This window comes from Meriones unguiculatus, chromosome 16 (genome assembly GCF_030254825.1).
Source record: "Meriones unguiculatus strain TT.TT164.6M chromosome 16, Bangor_MerUng_6.1, whole genome shotgun sequence".
In the NCBI taxonomy this organism is placed as follows: domain Eukaryota; kingdom Metazoa; phylum Chordata; class Mammalia; order Rodentia; family Muridae; genus Meriones; species Meriones unguiculatus.
The window spans coordinates 4,862,830-4,880,147 of record NC_083363.1 but is presented as its reverse complement, the minus strand read 5'-3'; the positions used below and the strand labels follow the sequence as shown (position 1 = coordinate 4,880,147).

Genomic DNA, 17,318 nt, shown 5'->3' with positions numbered 1-17,318 from the left:
TGCGTGGCCTGGACCGCTGAGCTATCCCACCAGTCCCCGATCAAGTATCTTATGGAGATTTTTGAATAAAGTTAGCATCCTGCATATGTAACAGGGGCCTATGCAGCCATGAGCTCCCTGGCGTGGGAGGCCGCGGAGCTGGGGTTGCGTAAGCATCTCTGCCAGAGAGCGAATCAACAAGATCCTCGCGTGGGCGGGAAGGGCTGCGTCTTCGCAGCCAAGAGAGTCTGGTACAGGGCGTGCCTGGCAATCGACCCGCACACAGCGGGGGGGGGGGCAGGAGGTAACCAATTTGCCCAAAGTCGCAGGCAAGTTAGAGACAAAAGGATGGCTTGTTCCTGTCACGTTTGCTAGCTCTCAGATTACACGTTACTGGTCTAACGCCCGAGTGCCGATAGGGGAAACCGAGGCAGGGAGCAGTGTCTTGCCTGAAGTCACACAGGCCAGTGTTGGTTTGCTGCTGTTAGGTGGTTCCACCCCTTCCCCACACCCAGATCACACCTGCACTGAGTAGTGGGAACCCCATACTCTGATGTGAACACGTATCGATCACGCCCCTTCCTGGGAGTAGGAAGCCTGGTCGTTTCAGCAACTTCAGCCTTACCACGCGTAGGCACGAGCGAGCGATCAGCGTCTCCCCCTCGGGAGGGCTGTGAAGCCCAGCAAGCAGCTACCAAGGTTTCAGGCCACTCACCAGAAGACAGGGTACAACGGAGGACGCGTATGCTTTTGGGACTCGTTACACGGAGCCCAGGCTGGCCTCAAACCCTGCGCAGCCAGGAATGACCTTGAACCCCGGGTCCCCCCCTCCCCCTGACCCACCTTCCCAGTGCTGGGGTGAGGGGTGGGTGCCTTCAGCAGAGGACGGATTAAGAGCTTACTTACACCCACACACGTCTGCCTGAGTTCCATGCTTGCCGGTTCCCACGGGGTCAGAGGGGTGATGGGCGCCCCGGAACCGGAGTTTGAGGTGCTTGTGCGCACTGGAATGGAGCTAGTTCAACTGAAAGAGGAGCCGGCGCTCTTAACCCCCCAGCCATCTCCCCAGCCCCGGGTTTTGACCAACGTCACCGGCCTGCTCTCCCTCAGCCCAAGTCAGCTTGTTCCCGGGGGTGATACAGGGAAGCGTGCTTCTGCCCCAGGGAGCACTCCACAGGGAGCACCAATCAGTTAAAAGCAGGGGCATTGGCACAAGTCTACCGTGGGCCCCGGAACTTGGGAGGTGGAGGCAGGGGGATCCGGAGCTTGAGGATAGCCTGGGCTACAGACCCTGCCTCAAAACAGACAAACAAGACAGAAAGACCGGGAAGTCTCAGAGTGCCCCTCTCCAGGGGTCCGGACGGTTCCTCAGGTCGTCTGCTTTCATTCTCACGAGGGGTGGGCTACACATTGTATTATTGTGCATGCTTGTAACTTGCTTTTGAAACCTGAAACATGCACGCGCCTTTGTCAATAAACACCTACCTACTTACTGAGCGTGTGTCGGGTCCTCAGGCTTTGTGGCAAGACCTTTACCCACTGAGCCCTATTGTTGGCCCATATATATATAATACATATATATATTATATAAATAAATATCTATTTTCTTTTCCACTAAGGGTCTCATGTAACCCAGGCTGGCTTTGACATCTGCCCGAATCCAGGTGGTAGTGGTGAGTGCCAGCACTTGGTGGCAGAGGCAGGCGGATCTCTGAGTTCGAGGCCAGCCTGGTCTACAGAGTGAGTTTCAGGACAGCTGGGGCTGCCCAGAGAAACCCTGTTTGAAACACACACACACACACACAGAAAAGAAGAAGCAGCAGCCTTTAAAGGCCTGTGAGATGGCTCAGTGGGTAAAGCTACTTGCTGCCTGCCAACCTGCGTTCTCTTCTCAGGACTCACTAGGTAGGTGAGAGGTGGCTCCTAGGAGCCGTCCTCTGCCGGCCACAGGCTCGCGCACGCGGACCGATGATGACTATGGAGAGAGTCTGCGATGATGCAGGAACACGCCAGCAAGCCGCAGCAGACAGGGCGGCCAGAGCAGAAGCTGAGGCCCCAGTTCAAACCATACTCAGGGAGCTGGGAATGGCTCAGGCCCAAGTATTCAAGCATCTGAGCCTGCGGGGGACATTCTCACTCAAGCAGGAAGGCAGGCACACGAACCCGCTCCCCGAAACCCCCCAGTTTTAAAGAATAGCCTGCCACAGGACTAAAGAGACGGCTCAGTGGCTAAGAGCACCGGCCACTCTTCTAAAGGACCCGGGTTCTATTCCCAGCACCCGCAAAGTGACTCACTCTCAGGGGCCGGGCATGGTGGCGCACCCCTGTAATCCCAGCACTCAGGAGACTGAGGCAGGCGGATCTCTGTGAGTTCCAGGGCAGCCTGGTCTACAAAGTGAGTCAGGGACAGCCAGGGCTACGCAGAGAAACCCTGTCTCAGGGGAAAATAAAATAAATGACTCACTCGCAACCATCTGTAACTCCAGTTTCAGGGCATCCAACACAGGCAGGCCAACTCTCCTAAACATGAGACATACATCGATGAATTAAAACAAATACGCCCCAGAAGGAATAGTCTACGCTAAATCCTCTGCCCACGCCCGGGACAAATCCCTAGAAGTGGGAACGCGAGGTCAAAGGCCGGCGTGTTGCAAGCTTACTTGGAGGGCGGCTTCAGAACCCACCCGCCAGGGGAGGGAGGGACAGGGACGAGCAGCAGCGGAGAGGATGAAAATAGTACTGACATTTGCGGGGTCTGTCCGTCTGCAAATGGCTCAGTCAGCTGAGTACCATCAAACACAGCCAGGGAGCGAGGGAGGGGGCGGCTGTCTGGCTGTTTGGTTTAAAATCCTTCCTTGACACTTAACGTGGGCCCAAACCGAAAGGTCCCACCTGCATCTTGATGCTTCTCTCCTGGTTTCTGTGTCTGTGTGTGTGTGTGTGTGTGTTCCCTAACCATCTCTCCTCCTCTCTTATTCTCTTCCTATCTATTTTTTGGTGATGTGGAGGAGAGATGGATAACTCTGCAGGTCAAGCAAATGTCCTTTGGTAGGTAGGATGGTTCATGCCTATCGTCCCAGAGCTCAAGAGGTGGAGGCAGAAGGATTGCTTCTAGCTCAAAGTGCATCTGGTCCACACACAGAACTCTCCAGCCACGCTCACAGGGTGAGAGAGGTGAGAGGGAGAGCGGGCTACGGAGCGGAGCGAGAGAGGAGAGCAAGAGAGCTTAGACTGAGCGTGGCCACTGCTGGGGTCGGAGCCTTCACTTCTCTCCACGCCTGTGATTTTCCAGAGCATTCTCCCATTCAGCAGCCTCTGTAGTGGTTCCTGCCATCCACGGGGAAGGATCCGAGTCGCCTAGGAGACGACTCTGGGCATGCGTGTCGGGAACCTCTGGAGAGTTAACTGAATGGCAGAAGCTGGGGCCCTGGGCGGATGGAGGAGAAAGGCAGCTGAGCTACCAGCCAAAGTCTCTCTCGGAGTCCTCACAAAGGACAGCACCCCCAAACTGTGAGCCGAAACAAAACCCTCCTTTGGCAATCTATTTTTTTTAATATATATTTTTTAAATTTTACATGCATTGGTGTTTTGCCTGCATGTATGCCTCTGTGAGGGTTTGGGATCCCCTGGAACCAGTACAGACAGTTGTGAGCCACCGTGTGGGTGCTGGGGATTGAACTCAGGTCCTCTGGAAGACCAGCCAGTGCTCTTAACTGCTGAGCCGTCTCTCCAACCCCCATAGGTTGCTCTGGCAGGTACTTCGTGTCACTCCAAGCAGTGACACATTCCGGGCTGCCCGGCTCCTTCAGCCGTGGTTTCTAGACCAACTACAGCAACGTGGGCTTGAAAGTAGGATCCTGGGCTCAGCTTGTTCTGGCCGGGAAGCTCCAGGCTATGGCCCCCATCTACTCCCCACTAGATTTATCTACTTCCATTCAGAGGCCGCAGGTCTCGGGGGAGGTCTCTGAAGCCTCCCCTCTCTCCTCAGTGGCCTGTAAGGAAGTTGTATCTGCAAACCCTTCAGCAAGACTGGGAACCCTTCAGGGCCAACATTCCTCCACCCAGCCAGGCTCCGGGGCAGAGGTGAGCACTTCTGTTTGCTCAGCAGACGCTGAGGGAAAAGAAAGCTGACGCCTGACTCCTCAGTGAGAGCCTGGCCGTGAGGTCACACACGGACAGGTAACTCAGTCGACCATGATCTATGGCCTCATCTATCCCAGGCAAGCCCCACACTTGGGACTGCCTACAGGAGTGAAGGCAGCAGGTGCTGGGATGGGAAGTCTCTGAAGGGCAGTGTGGAGCCACAGCCCTGAGTTTCAGCTACCCCAGGAGTTTCACCATCTTCCCCTGGTGTTTCACCATCTTCTGTGACCACACACCTGTGCTGCAGAGCTATGCAGGTTCGTTCCAAATCCCAGGGTCACACAAGCCGTTTGTGGTCATCACTGGCTGGTTAAGAACCCTTACCCAGGGCTGGAGAGATGGCTCAGAGGTTAAGAGCACTGACTGCTCCTCCAGAGGTCCTGAGTTCAATTTCCAGCAGCCACATGGTGGCTCACAACCATCTGTAATGAGATCTGGCGCCCTCTTCTGCTGTGCAGGTGTACATGCAGGCAGAATATTGTATATATAATAAATAAATAAATATATTTTTTAAAAGAACCTTTATCCAGTCTCAGTTTCTCCATCTTTAGAATAAGGGGAAGGAGGGTCCAGCAAGACAGCTCAGCAGGTAAAGATATCGGCCATGGAGCCTGGTCCTATCCCTGGGACCCACGTGATGGAGAGAAGTCATTCAAGAAAGTTGTTCACTGCCCTCTACAAAGCGCACATGCTGTGTGCTTCCATGACACAGAGACACAGACACATGTGATTTTTAAAAATCAAAAGTTGGATATATATAGGCAGAGAAAGAGAGTTTGTTGTTTTTCAGGACAGGGTTTCTCTGTGTAGCCCTGGCTGTCCTGAAACTATAGACCAGCCTGGCTTCAAACTCAGAGATCTACCTCCCTCTGCCTCCCTGAGTGCTGGGATCACAGGCGTGCACCACCATGCCTGGCCTGGTTGTATATTTTTAATGTGGATAGAAACACCTGTTACGGGACTGAGGAGGCTGCCCAATGGGCAGGATGCTAACCCAGCATGCACAGAGCCCCGGGCCATCCCCGGCACCACATAAATGGGACTTGGCGCTGTATACCTGTAACCCCTGCACTTTGGGGCAGAGCCAGGAAGATCAGGAGTTCAAGGCCATCCTCTGCTGTAAAGCAAACTGAAGGCCAGCCTGGGCTACAGGAAACCCAGCCTCCCAAAAACCAATGACCAAAAAAGAATATCTGACTTTATTGAATTATTATCGGTTATGCCAGTAAATGCCCATGAGGCTTTCACTGAACGAGGCAGCAATCCTCCCCTACACCCTTTTCAGGATGTGTCAAGGCAGGGGGCTGGAGGGATGGCTCAGGGCTTACGGGCGCTGGCTGTTCTTTCAGAGGACCCAGATTCAATATCCAGCACCCACACAGTGGCTCACAACCATCTACAACCCCAGTTCCAGGGGATCCGACGCCCTCATCTGGCCTCCAGGAGCATGGCACACACGTGGTGCACAGACATACATGCAGACAAAGCACCAAATACAGAAGTTTAAAATAAAATGCAAAATGCACTCGTGGTCAGAGTGAAAGCGGGGCTGAGAGGGTGCACCCACGGTCCCGGGGTTACGGAGGAAATCTGGCAACACGTCTCCTCTATGCCGGAGGGATAGAGGCTGAGTTTAAAAAAAAAAAAAAAAAGAAAAAGAAATGTCGGGCTAGAAAAATCACTGCCAGGGAAGAAAAGAGATAATTTGATGCTCGTGTACGTTATTGGGTTAAGTTGGAAATATCTACCCCTTTCCCAAGAACAAAGATCTTACGAATCAGTGGCATTCAGTACAGGGCCTGGAATCTAGGCAGATACTCCAGGAACTGAATGCAGACACAGATAAATCGGTGAGCTCAGAATCAGAAAGGGACACCGAGGCTCAAGGAGACAAACAGCCATTCCAGATGACTGGAAGAGTTAGAGCACAGGCCCGTCTCCCCTTCCCCCGCACAGAGGTGACGGGGCACTGAGGTGGACCCTGTAAGCCGCTGGATTCTGTTCCTGGGTGTGCAAGAGTCAGGCTCGCCTTGTAGGGCGAATCTGGGGAGGAGGATGGGGCTTCTCGCCCATGCGCAGGCACCCTGTCTCAGTGAGCTGGTAACCTAGCAACAGCCTCCAGCTTAGCCAATCGCAGCTGGCCAGCCAGCTCCCCCTTGTATTGAGATGAGAGGCGGCCTCTGGGGAGGCCGGGGTGAGCAGATTCCCAGGAAAGCCCTGGCGAGTCTCAGAGTTCCTGCCTGGGGAACTGCGAGTCTCAGGCTCCCGTCTGGCTGGAGGCCCAGCTGTTTTCCCGTGGGTCCGCCTTGACTACTGAACCACATTCCAATAATAATAACTGTTATTATTGTCTTAATGAGAGCAGTCCACCCAAACAGGCTTTCCCACCTATCATCTGTTTCTCTTCACGCTGACAGCTGGACCCCAGGGGCCGTGAGCCTGGTTTACGCACCACGCTCTGCAGAGGCAGCGATAAAAGCATTTTGCCTTAAAGCTACCCTGTCACTGGTGGAAAGTCCGTGGGGACCCTCTTCCTGGACATGGATAGTTTTAAGAGTCTGGGTCAAAAATACCAGGCCAGATGCTGGGAAGATGGCTCAGGGGGTAAGATGCTTGCAGGGAGGCATGAGATCCCGAATTTGGCCCCCAGAACCCCTGCAAAGGCTGAGTGTAACCCCAGCACCGTGGAGGGGCAGCCAGCTCCATCCCTGGGCACACTAGCCAGCCAGCCTAGCCTATCTGGAGAGCCCCAGGCCCCTGTAAAACTGAGAGATCCCAGGATGAAGCCGGAGCCGTGGGCGCCTCATTCCGGGTCTCACGTGTTGGGTTGTGTGTGTGGCGGGCAGGGCGCCTGTAGGCTGCCTCCCAGCCCCCTTCCTCCGGCGCCTGGCAGAGCAAGACCGGTTCCTTCTGCCCACCCTGGTTCCACCCTTGCTCTCAGCCACTATAATTAGCCGTTTCTGCTATGGGTAGGATCGCCCTGGCTGTCCCAGACACCCACTGGTCTGATCTCCTATCACCTCCTATACCCCCCTCCCTCCCCCGTGCATGGCTTGAGTCCTGCTCTCTGCTCTGTACCCTTCCTGGTCCCTCCTGGTGCCTGCCTGAAGTCAAGCCGGCTCCTTTATTCTGAGGTGTGGCAGAGCTGCCTCCTCTACAGAACATCCTGGGCTCATGGTCATGTTGGCTGGGGAGGACATTCCTCCAGAGAGCACAGCAGGTCAGCAGGGGGCTCAGAGCAAGCACTGCCCAAGCTCCAGCAAGTGCAGGACACCACAGATGACCCCCAGCAGCCGACACAGCTTCGTGACCTGGTGGCTTTCTAGCCTCTGACCTGGTCTCAGGCAGGGGACAGTTTCCCTCTTTCTTGGTGCTGGGGTTGGACTTGGGGCCTCATGTACCCTAAACAAGCACCCTGTCATTTTTATGCCCCCCATTAACAGTTGCCAGCGACTGCCGGCCACCCTCCCCTCTTTACTCAGTGATTGGCTCTCCAGGGGCCAAAGCAGGCCTGCCTTTCCTAGCATCCTTTGCTACCAGGCGAGGCTATGTAGCTAAGTTCTGATCCATCTCGGAGAAAGGGGTGCGTCTGCCTCCCCTTCCGACTGGACGGAATGTGAGTGTGCTTGGCCGTGGCTCAGCACGGCATCTGTGCGCACCTTCAAGGTGCTTGTGCTTGGGGCTGGGCTTGGGGTCTACAGAGAATTCCACACAGACCTCAGGGGGCCTAGAACACGCGCTGTAGAGGCAGGAGCCCCCGGCCGCTCCCCCGCCCCCATCAAGGCAGCTCTCCCAACAGCCTCCTGGGTTTGCAGAAGGCCTGAGATCGGACTCTGTGCAAAAAGGGAGGCCGGTGTCTCTTCCACTGTCCAGCAGGTAAACTGAGGCCCAGAGTGGTCAGCCACACACAGATGATGTCTGGAACCAGAGTGGAGGAGGATGGAGACAGTGGATCCTGGCATCAGACTAGCTTTGGTCTGAAGCCTTTTCCCTCCTCGCTAAAGCCCGCCCAAAAGCAATGAGCCCTGCAGTGAGCCTCCAGGGACCCCTTAGCTGCTGTTCTCAGGGCTGGCAAAGCTGTGGTCCTGAGCAGCGCTCCTCCCCGACAGCAGGCCCCTCAAGGGGTGCTTGGTGTATGTCATGCCGGCATCAAACTCGCCTGCTGCCCACCAGGCAGGCAGTCTACCAGCCGAGGTACAGCGCCTGCCTTAAGTGTTACTGTTTTTTCAAAAGCCTCCTACAGTTAACAAAGCAATTTTAGGGCTCAGCTGGCCACACGCTTGGTCAAGGCTGCAACTGAATAGCGAGGATGTGAGGGGTTTGTACCATTATCCTGTAGCCTGTGCTCAGTGTTTTCCAGGTTAAAAAAACATTTGTTTTTAAACGGACAGAAGCGCTCTCAAAGGCACTATTTATAATAGCTCGAAGTGAAAAAAACAAAACAAAACAACCCAGATGTCCATGATCAAAAGAATGACTAAACAGGTGTGGTATGTCCGCCCGGTGGAATATTATTCAATCGTAAAAAAGGAACGGAGCCCGGACTAGTTCATACTACATTTCGATGAACCTTGATAACGTCACATCACGCCAAGGGGGAGAAGCCAGACGAAAATCGGCACACGCTCACTCACCGCCTGCTTTGCTTTTATGTGAAGTCTGAAGAATTGCGTCATGTTCAATGTCTTCATCTGGAGAGACCGAAAGCAGACCGGTGACTTCTGGGGCCCCGGGGGAGCAGAGTTAGCAAGGGCGTAAAAGGTTCCTCCGGGGGCTGGTTACCGGGTTCTGAAACCCACGGTCGGGATTGTTGGGCAACCAAACAAGGCACTGATCAACTTTAAACCAGCTTTAAGGGGGGTGAGCTGCCCGCAGGCAGGCGAGCTACGCATCAATAAAGCCAGAGGCTTTTGGTTGGTTGGTTTTTGTTATTTTGAGAGGCTTTGGCCCACCCAGGCAGCCTCTCCAGCGGGGTGAGCTGTGAGCCGGGCTTGGGCTGGAGGAGCAGCAGCGCCTTGGCCGAGGCAGGCTTCCACACCGGGGCTCAGAGGCAGGAAGGGTGGGTGTGAACACAGCCTGTCCTGCTGCGGTGCAAGCACTCCTGTTTTATCTTTGAGACCCAGTCTCCAGTAGCCTGGACTGGCTTCCAATGCGCTATGTAGCCAAGGCTAGCCTTGAACTCGCTGACTCCCCTGGGACTATCTGTGTGCTGTGCCGTGCCAAGCTTTTCTCTCACTGTTTCTTCTCCGGTGAAGCTGGGTCAGAACCCACTAAGCCTTTCTTTTACATTGGGGGTTGGGGGGGGTCACAGGGCAGCTCCTGGGAGAAGGGTCACCTTGGGGTAGAACTCAGGTCACCAGGTTTGGTGGCAAGCACCTCTACCTGCTGAGTCATCTCTCCAGCACGAGGGTTTGTCCTGCTGTGGGTATAGACCCGCCATAACAGTCATCGATCACCTCAGCCCCATGCTCGGTGATGCCAGGAACGCCAGCTGCGTGGCCCTGCATGGCCCCCCACCCCCACAGCCCATTGTGTCCTCCCTCAGTTTGGACCCGGCCACCTGAAAAGCCCTCGGGAACAGTGACATCGGTTGGCCCGTGCTGTCCATCTTCTGGACACACAGGTCTCTCTCCTCTGTCACCCTGTCCTCCCACATCCTTCCCGGAGGCCTTGAATCCTCCCCAACCGGTCCCTCCTTACCCCAAGAAAAGAAAGCGTGAGAAAGGGTAGGAGGGAAGGCTGGCCAGGAGATCTTTTGCTGGGCTCCTTCTACAGCAGCCGCTGAGGGGGGAGGGGCCGCCAGAACACCACATCTTTATCCTCTGATGAGAAACAGAAGTCGGTTCTGGGGGGGCCAGATGGCTCCATGCATGAAGATGCTTGCTGTTGGGCCTGAGGACCCGAGTCTGAACTCTGAGACCAACGTGGTAGGAGGAGACCACACCAGGCTCCTGAAAGTTGTCCTCTGACCCCCCACAGGTGTCCACCGCGCACCCCCCCACATACACACTAAAGGGATGAATGGATGTCACGGAAAATGCCTTGTAAAGAAAGTTATTTTCAAAATACAGAAAACTCGGCTCCGAGGCCGTGTCCCACTTTCCGGCTATATCAGACACTCCGCAACCCCACTGGTTGTCATGGAGACTGCCTGTCCTCCCAGAAGTGGTGATGTCACCCCCGATGACAAGCAGGCAGGGTGTTAGGGGCGTGGGGCACTGTCTTCATACAGACGGAGGTAGACCGGAAGGTGGACCCTCTGCGGCCTCAGCTTCCCCAGGGAGGAGGCAGTCTCCCGGTCAGAGAAGCCCCGGATGGGGGCAGCTTTGAGCAGGAAGGTCAGCGGGTGGAAGGTGCCTGCTGCCAAGCCTGGTGCCCTCAGCTTCAGACCCAGGACTGTGGGGAGCAGAGCGAGCCCCAAGTGAAGGAGGTCTGACTGTGTGCTGTTCACATGGGCACCGCCATGGCCAGGGCATGCCTCAGCCCTGTGGGAGTCTGTGCGTGGCTGTCCATGGTGTGAACAGAGGCCTTCTCCCCCTCGTAGTCCCAGACTGCTCCCCTGCAGAGAGAGACGCCGCCTACCAAGATTAGCTAAGCCCGCCTCCTTGTTCTTCTGCATATAATAGCCCCGCCTCCTCGTCCAGCTGCTTATAATAGCCCCGCCTCCTCGTCCAGCCGCACATACTAAACACAGCCACCTCCCAAGATGCTCGTTTCTCGGTCAGGGAGCCCAGCCCACACCATCGCAGCCTTTTCTGCTGCGTGTGTCTGTCCTTTCTTCATTGCCTTGATGCCCCTTGTCAGGGTTGGAGGACCAAAGCTCCACAAGGACAGGAGCCAGGACCTACACGGCGGAAGGAGAGGAGAACTTCCTGAAAACCGTCCTCTGACCACATGCTCCACGCGGCGCCTGTGCACCTGCACACTCACTCACGCGCGCGCATCCATATACAATAAATACAATAAATACTGAAAAGCGACAGATCTCCTCCCATCACATACACAAGTCCGAGGTAATGAAGGCACACTCCTGTGTGTCTCTAGGGATCTATCTGTACAGTCACTCCAGAGGACCCTCCAGCGCGCATAGGTGTGCCGGCGACAGGCTACTCTTGAGTCTGGAAGGGCTGGCTCGCGACCTGAGCGTGCCAGACCCCAGCCAGCCCGCTCACTGTTGCGTTGTCTGCCACCGCGGGACTTGGGGTGTCTATCAACAGAGCCATGATCCGAGCCGGGGACCGGGGTTAGTGACATGTGGAGACTGGGGTCCAGGCCCCCACCGTGCCCCTGATAACAGGTCCCCACTCTAACTTGTCCTTCTGTCCAGTAAATGCTCTCCCCAAAGTCTATTCTTTCTTTACATACTTTTTTTTTTTTTTTTTTAGCAAAACTTTCTTTGTTTTTTGTTCTGTTTTATTTCTAGACAAGGGTTTCCCCGAGTAGCCCTGGCTGTCCTGGAACTCACTCTGTACACTAGGCTGGCTTTGAACTCCCAGAGATCCGCCTGCCTCCACCTCCCATGCACTGGGAGAAAGGTGTGCGCAGCCACAACGTTCTCCAGCCCAGCCCCTCACTGCATCAGGTCTGTGTAAGAACTCTCCCCCGAGGGCTAGCCCTGCAGCCACAAGCCTGGTGTCCCACAGGGGCCCACCCTGCTCAGCAGCATGTGGCTGAAGGCATCCAAGCGTCCACTCTGCAGGCAGGGCTCAGGTTGACCTCCCCAAGTGCTGTTTGCATTGCCTCGGGCAAGCTGTATAATTGTCCTGTGACTTAGTTTCCTTCTTTGTGTGAAGGGAGATAATAATAGTTTTCCCCTCAGAGGGTGTTGTGAGGTCTGGATGAGTTAATACGCCTAAAGCTCAGAACAGGATCTGATACAAAGGACAGGTTATCAGGGTCCAGTTATCAGGAAATTACAGGGCAGTAAAATGACTGAACTGGACTGGTCCACCCACCTCGCCCCTCCTTACACCCTGCCAAACTCATGAGCCACATTGGGTCTAGGCTTTGATCCCTTGAAGAGATGCCCTGTGCTCCATATGGAAGTCTTGGGCTGACTAAGCAGACTTCTTATTTCTCCAGCTGAATAAAGTGAACTGACCCTCAAAAGTCTTGCGATAAACTTACTGGGACAGTATACATACATGCATACATATATATGTGGTTTTTTGAGACAGGGTTTCTCTGTGTAGTCCTGGAACTCACTCTGTAGACCAGGCTGGTCTCAAATTCAGAGACCCTCCTGCCTCTGCCTCCTGAGTGCTGGGGTTAAAATCCAGGATGGTGATCTCTGGGAGGTTACCCCTTTCTATCAGGTACATAAAGAGTTCAAGGCCAGCCTGGGCTACATGAGACCCTGCCTAAAACAAAACAAAGAAGGGGGAGGGCAGGAGTATGTGCAGGGTCTAGCAGGCCCAGGGCAGAGAGCCCACAACCCCTGCAGGGGTTGACATCCAAGGCCTGGCATCCCTTCCACTGGGCGAAAGGGAGCTGAGAGGGTAGCTACAGAGGCCCCAGGCCTCAGACAGCTCTGGGAAGATCTCTGTTCCTCTCTTTGCCCAGCTTGGGGCTGCAGGGTAAGGTAGGAGCTTTAACCCTATGTCCCGCTGTTTCTTACAAGTTATTAAAAAGGAAAAGGTGCCTTGCCTGTAAGTGGTGCTTAGAGAGGGGCTGCTGTCATCCTCTGAGGCAAAGCCCCAGCCCCGTGCCCGTGCAGCAGGCCCTTCTCAGAGATCCAGCAGCTGGCCCTTCACTTGGTCCAGTCAGCTCTACCTTCTGGCACATTCTAAACCCAATCGCCATCCTTGCCACATCCACATTAGCACACTCCTCTCCCAGCTGGCTTCTGCCTCACGTCCTTCAACCAGAGCTGCCCAGCGGTTGGAGAATCCTTAAAACCCCCAAATGAGGTAGCTGGCAGTTTTTAGCACTTCTGTGCCTCGGTCACCAAGCAGTTCACTTTTTTTTTCTTTTTAATATTTATTTATTATTTATACAGTGTTCTACCTGCAGGCCAGAAGAGGGCGCCAGACCTCACTATAGATGGTTGTGAGCCACCCTGTGGTTGCTAAGGATTGAACTCAGGACCTTTGGAACAACAACCAGTGTTCTTAACCTCTGAGCCCACTAAGGCTGTGACCAGCCCAGGTCAGGGCAGCGCAGGGATTGCCCTGTTGGAGGACACAGAGCCACAGGAAGCTAATCAACTGGCTTCCGTGTGCAGAGAAGGGAATACCAGGGCTAGGACTCAGCTTGGGGGCTCACTCAGCACCCCACAGGGGTCAGCTGCCATAGTCTCAGGTCACTTGACCCCTCAGTAGCTTCCTTCAACCTCGCCCGCAGCCCCCCCCCCCGCGTCTGTCGCCTCAGGGACGCTCTTTCTCTGCGTGTCCCTGTCCACATGGATGGCTCTGCCTAGAGATGACCCCCTCCTTGAACAGCTTTGGAACACAGTCCCCTTTCCCCCTTCATCCCCAGCCAGCTGAAGCCTGTTCACAGACCTCCCCCACACCCCGTCCCATCACGACACAGGAGAGAGACATCCCCATTTGCAAGTTTGCTATCTGTCTTTTCTTTCTAAAACATTGAAAGAAATGTTTCCTCTCCTTAAGAGCCCCCATTACAGCCTGGGACCAGGCAGGTGGGCGTGGCCGGGCCTGGCCCCACCCTGCTAGGACAAGGAGCCCCAGATCAGCACTGTCACCCCTGGCCCACCAGGGCAGAGGTGAGACCCCCACGCTGCCCCCCACTTCTGTCGCCAGCTTCTCCTGCCACCCCTCAAACCTCAGGGTTTGCATCCTGGCTTGGCGCACAGGACAGCTCACAGCTGGGCACCCTGGCTGAGCCGTCTCACTGCCGGCCGATCTACCAGACCTGGCTCTGTACCCCAGAGCACTTCCAAGGTTGCACGGACGGCCCCCCGGGAGCCCCCTGCAGAGACCCCAGGATAAAGCTCTTACCCATTTCAATCCCGCAGATGACCAGGGCTGCGATCACGGCGCCCGCCGAGGTCCCTGCAAAGCGGTGGGCGGTGTCCAACATGCGCGGGGCCAGGTCTCGCAGAGCGTCCACGGCGCCAGCCTGGTAGTAGGAAAGGAACCCGCTCCCCGAGAAGGAGATGGAGTGAGGGGTGTCTGGGTCTCCTTTGAACACCTGTTCGTCCATCTCCGGGGAACCCACGCTTGTCTGCCGTGGCTCAGCCTCTCCTTCCCGGTCAGCCGACAGCCAGGAATGTGGCGATTCTACCGGCCCAGCCAAGCACCCACGGCTGGTTCATCCAGCCGCTGTCTGGGCCTGTTTAGCTCCGAAAGGCTGATAAGGGACCCCAGGGCCTGGATGGAATGTGGACAGTCCTTAGAATTGGGGCCAAGGTCTTGGTCCTGCAGTCCCCATGCTGGCTTCATGGCCTAGCTGGACTCCTCAGCCCAAGCTCCTCAGCGCTCTCCCCCCATCCGGAGTGCACCCACAAGTGGGGCATTGCCTGCTCCCTGCTCTGGGCCCTGTCCCCAAGGGCGGCGCCTCTCAGCCCTCAGCATCCAATTGCAAAATCTCTGCCTCGCCCTGCGCCTCCCTTTACCGACAGGCTGCTGGTCCTGTTACAAACCACGCACCCCACCCCACCCCGGTGTCCCCCTCGCCCTCAGGATGGGCTGCTGGGTGGCTGTCGTTTTCCAAGAGGAGGGGTAACTCCTTCCAGTCCTACCCGTGCTTCCCCCACCCCTCCCCGGACTCTGGAAACAAGTTCTTACTGCCGAGTTCTTACATAAGCACCTCTCTGTACATTCTTCCGGCAGGATTGGCTCTGGGCAAAACTGTAACAGAGAAGTTTGGCTCCGGGGGTGTTGCCCTGGTTTGCTTTCTACTGCCGATAACACCCTAACCAAAAGCAACCTGGAGAGAAATGGGTCGTGTCCACTTACAGCTTAAGGTCCACCCCAAGGGAAAGCCGGGGCAGCAGGAACCAAAGCACGGGCTTGCTTGCTCCCCATGGCTACCTCAGCCTGCTTTCTTACACAAACCTGAGCCACCTGCCCAGGGGTGGCACTACCCACGGTGGGCTGGGCCCTCTCCCATCAATCATTAATCAAGAAAATGTCGTACAGACTTGCCCACAGGCAGTGTGATGGAGGCGATTCCTCCCTCCCGCTAGGTTCCCTCTTCCCAGCAGGGTCTCCACCTCTCACTCCATCTCCCTTTCTCTGGCCTGGCTGGTGCCCTCTCTCGGCCTGCCTCCAAGCCCTGTGCTGGCTCCGGAGGCCAGAAGGGGGCGTCCCTGTCGTGGGAAGTGCCTGGCAGGTGTGAGCTGCCCGATGTAGGTGTGGGGAACTGAACCCCAATCCTCCCAGAAAGCATCAAGCCCTGAGCTATCACTCCAGCTGAGAGGCTGTCTCTTCAGTGTATAGGAAGGAAGAGCAGAAAGCTGGGCCATTAATTCCAAGATGATCACGTAGATAAACAGATTGTGTGTGTGTGTGTTGGGGTGGGGTGGGGGTGTCATGAGATTCCATGTGGGGATATCACAGTCAGGACAAGAGGTGTTTTGGTAAGGGACAGGGACTTGGGGACCAAGGTCAGCTCTAGGGTGGCCCAGCATGACTCCTCACAGCCTAAAATGGTCATTGCAGACCACTGAGGCAGCAAAAGCTTTCCTAGTCCCCTCCTTCCCTCCCACTCCTCCTTATCCTTCTCCTCCCATCATCCTCTGGATTCTCCACTCCTCCTCCTTGTCCTCCCCACCTCCTTCCCCTCCTCTGAATTCCTCCCTCCTCCTCTCCCCTCCTCTGAATTCCTCCCTCCTCCTCCTTCCCCTCCTCTCCCTCCTCCTTTGTATTCCTCCCTCCTCCTCTCCCCCTCCTCTGTATTCCTTCCTTCTTTTCATCCTCCCATCCTCCTTCCCCTCCTCTCCCTTCTCCTCCTTCTCATCCTCCTCCTCCTCCTCTGTATCCCTCCCTCCTCCTCTTTACCCTTCCTCGTTCTCCCTTTCCTTCTTCACCATCACCATCACCACAGGGCAGCAGGACCAGAATTAGGACGGAGACAGCAAGTTGTCCCCCTCCTCATGCCAGTTGGCCCCAGCTTCTCTGGAGGTGGTGACATCAGTGTCTTCCCTGGCACCCACCGACTCTGGTGATTGTGTAGCTCCAAACTGGAAATAATGCAATAAGGCGACGTCCAGCATCCACTAGGGACGGAGCGTTCCAGTGCTCCATCTCACACACACAGCTTCAGACGTGTGATTGTCAGATTTGGAAGGCAGCTTTTGGTTAGCTGTGTGTGTGTGTGTGTGTGTCTGTGTCTGTGTCTGTGTCTGTTCCTGCTAAAGACCTTGGGCGTGGGGGGGGGGGTGACAGGAAGGAGCCAATGGCTTTTGGCAATGGGAACAAGGGGAGGTGCACCCCCACCCGGACTCCTCCAAACCAGATACTAACAGGCTTCCTGGGAGTCTGACAGACAAATGTAAAATAACCAGAGACCCGTCCAAAGCGCCCTGTAATTAACTACTAAATTGTGCAAGGCTAGATTGCTGCTGGAGGAGTGAAGAGGGAGGGAGAGCAGGGGGAGCTTCCGCAGTCAGAAGCTGGGGACCAGAGACCAGAAATGAGGGGGGCTGGGGGGTGCAGGCACAACTAGGGGCTTCCGTGGATGGGGAGGTGTGATGGAGGCCTTGGGGTCAGACAGACAGGCTGCTCAGACAGGTTGACTCCTTTCCATGCAGTGTAACCCACACAATACATTTGGTATTCTCCCTGTTTGCAAAGCAGGCAGCAATTCCCAAGCTTAACAGGAGTTACAAAGGCAACAGATAATGGGCTGTGAGTGCCTGGCAGGTGGCAGGCCTGTCATTATCAGAAGGCAATAAAGTCCGAGGCTTCGGGAGCAGATGGCCCGGAGTCTGCAGAAGAGAAAGGTCAGAAGGGACACATAGGACCTCCGGGTAGAATGCAGAGGGGCTTGGAGGGCGCTCCAGCCGCAGGGGCTGAAAGGGGGTGAGATCAGGGCTGGTGACTGACGGGGAAGGGCCCAGGGCCCGGGCTGGGTGATGGCTGCAGGGTGAGTCAGCACAGCTATTGCCACAGAGAGCCCTGGATGTGGGACCGACCGGCTGGATGAGCTAGGTGATTCACGGATAATCCCTAGTTTTCAGCTTGTGGGCAGGGAGAGGCTCGTGCCCACGGCAGACCGAGAAACTGGGACAC

At 55.7% G+C, this 17,318-nt stretch overlaps 1 protein-coding gene across 4 annotated transcripts in view; it reads right to left on the bottom strand.

Annotated features, from left to right (window-relative positions):
• The window catches only part of Pnpla1 (patatin like phospholipase domain containing 1), a 30,641-nt gene extending 15,644 nt beyond the window's left edge, over window positions 1-14,997 (bottom strand). Inside the window, exons 1-2 of one of the 4 annotated variants that reach the window (XM_060369176.1) lie at window positions 14,885-14,997; window positions 14,082-14,453 (exon numbers count right to left, since the gene is read on the bottom strand). In XM_060369176.1, the coding sequence (XP_060225159.1) occupies window positions 14,082-14,286 (205 nt within the window). In that variant the 5' untranslated portion in view covers window positions 14,287-14,453; window positions 14,885-14,997. Of the gene's footprint in view, window positions 1-14,081; window positions 14,826-14,884 lie in introns of those variants that run through there. The other 3 variants (XM_021633481.2, XM_021633480.2, XM_021633478.2) reach the window with 3 other exon arrangements.
• Between the last annotated feature and the right edge of the window lie 2,321 nt (window positions 14,998-17,318).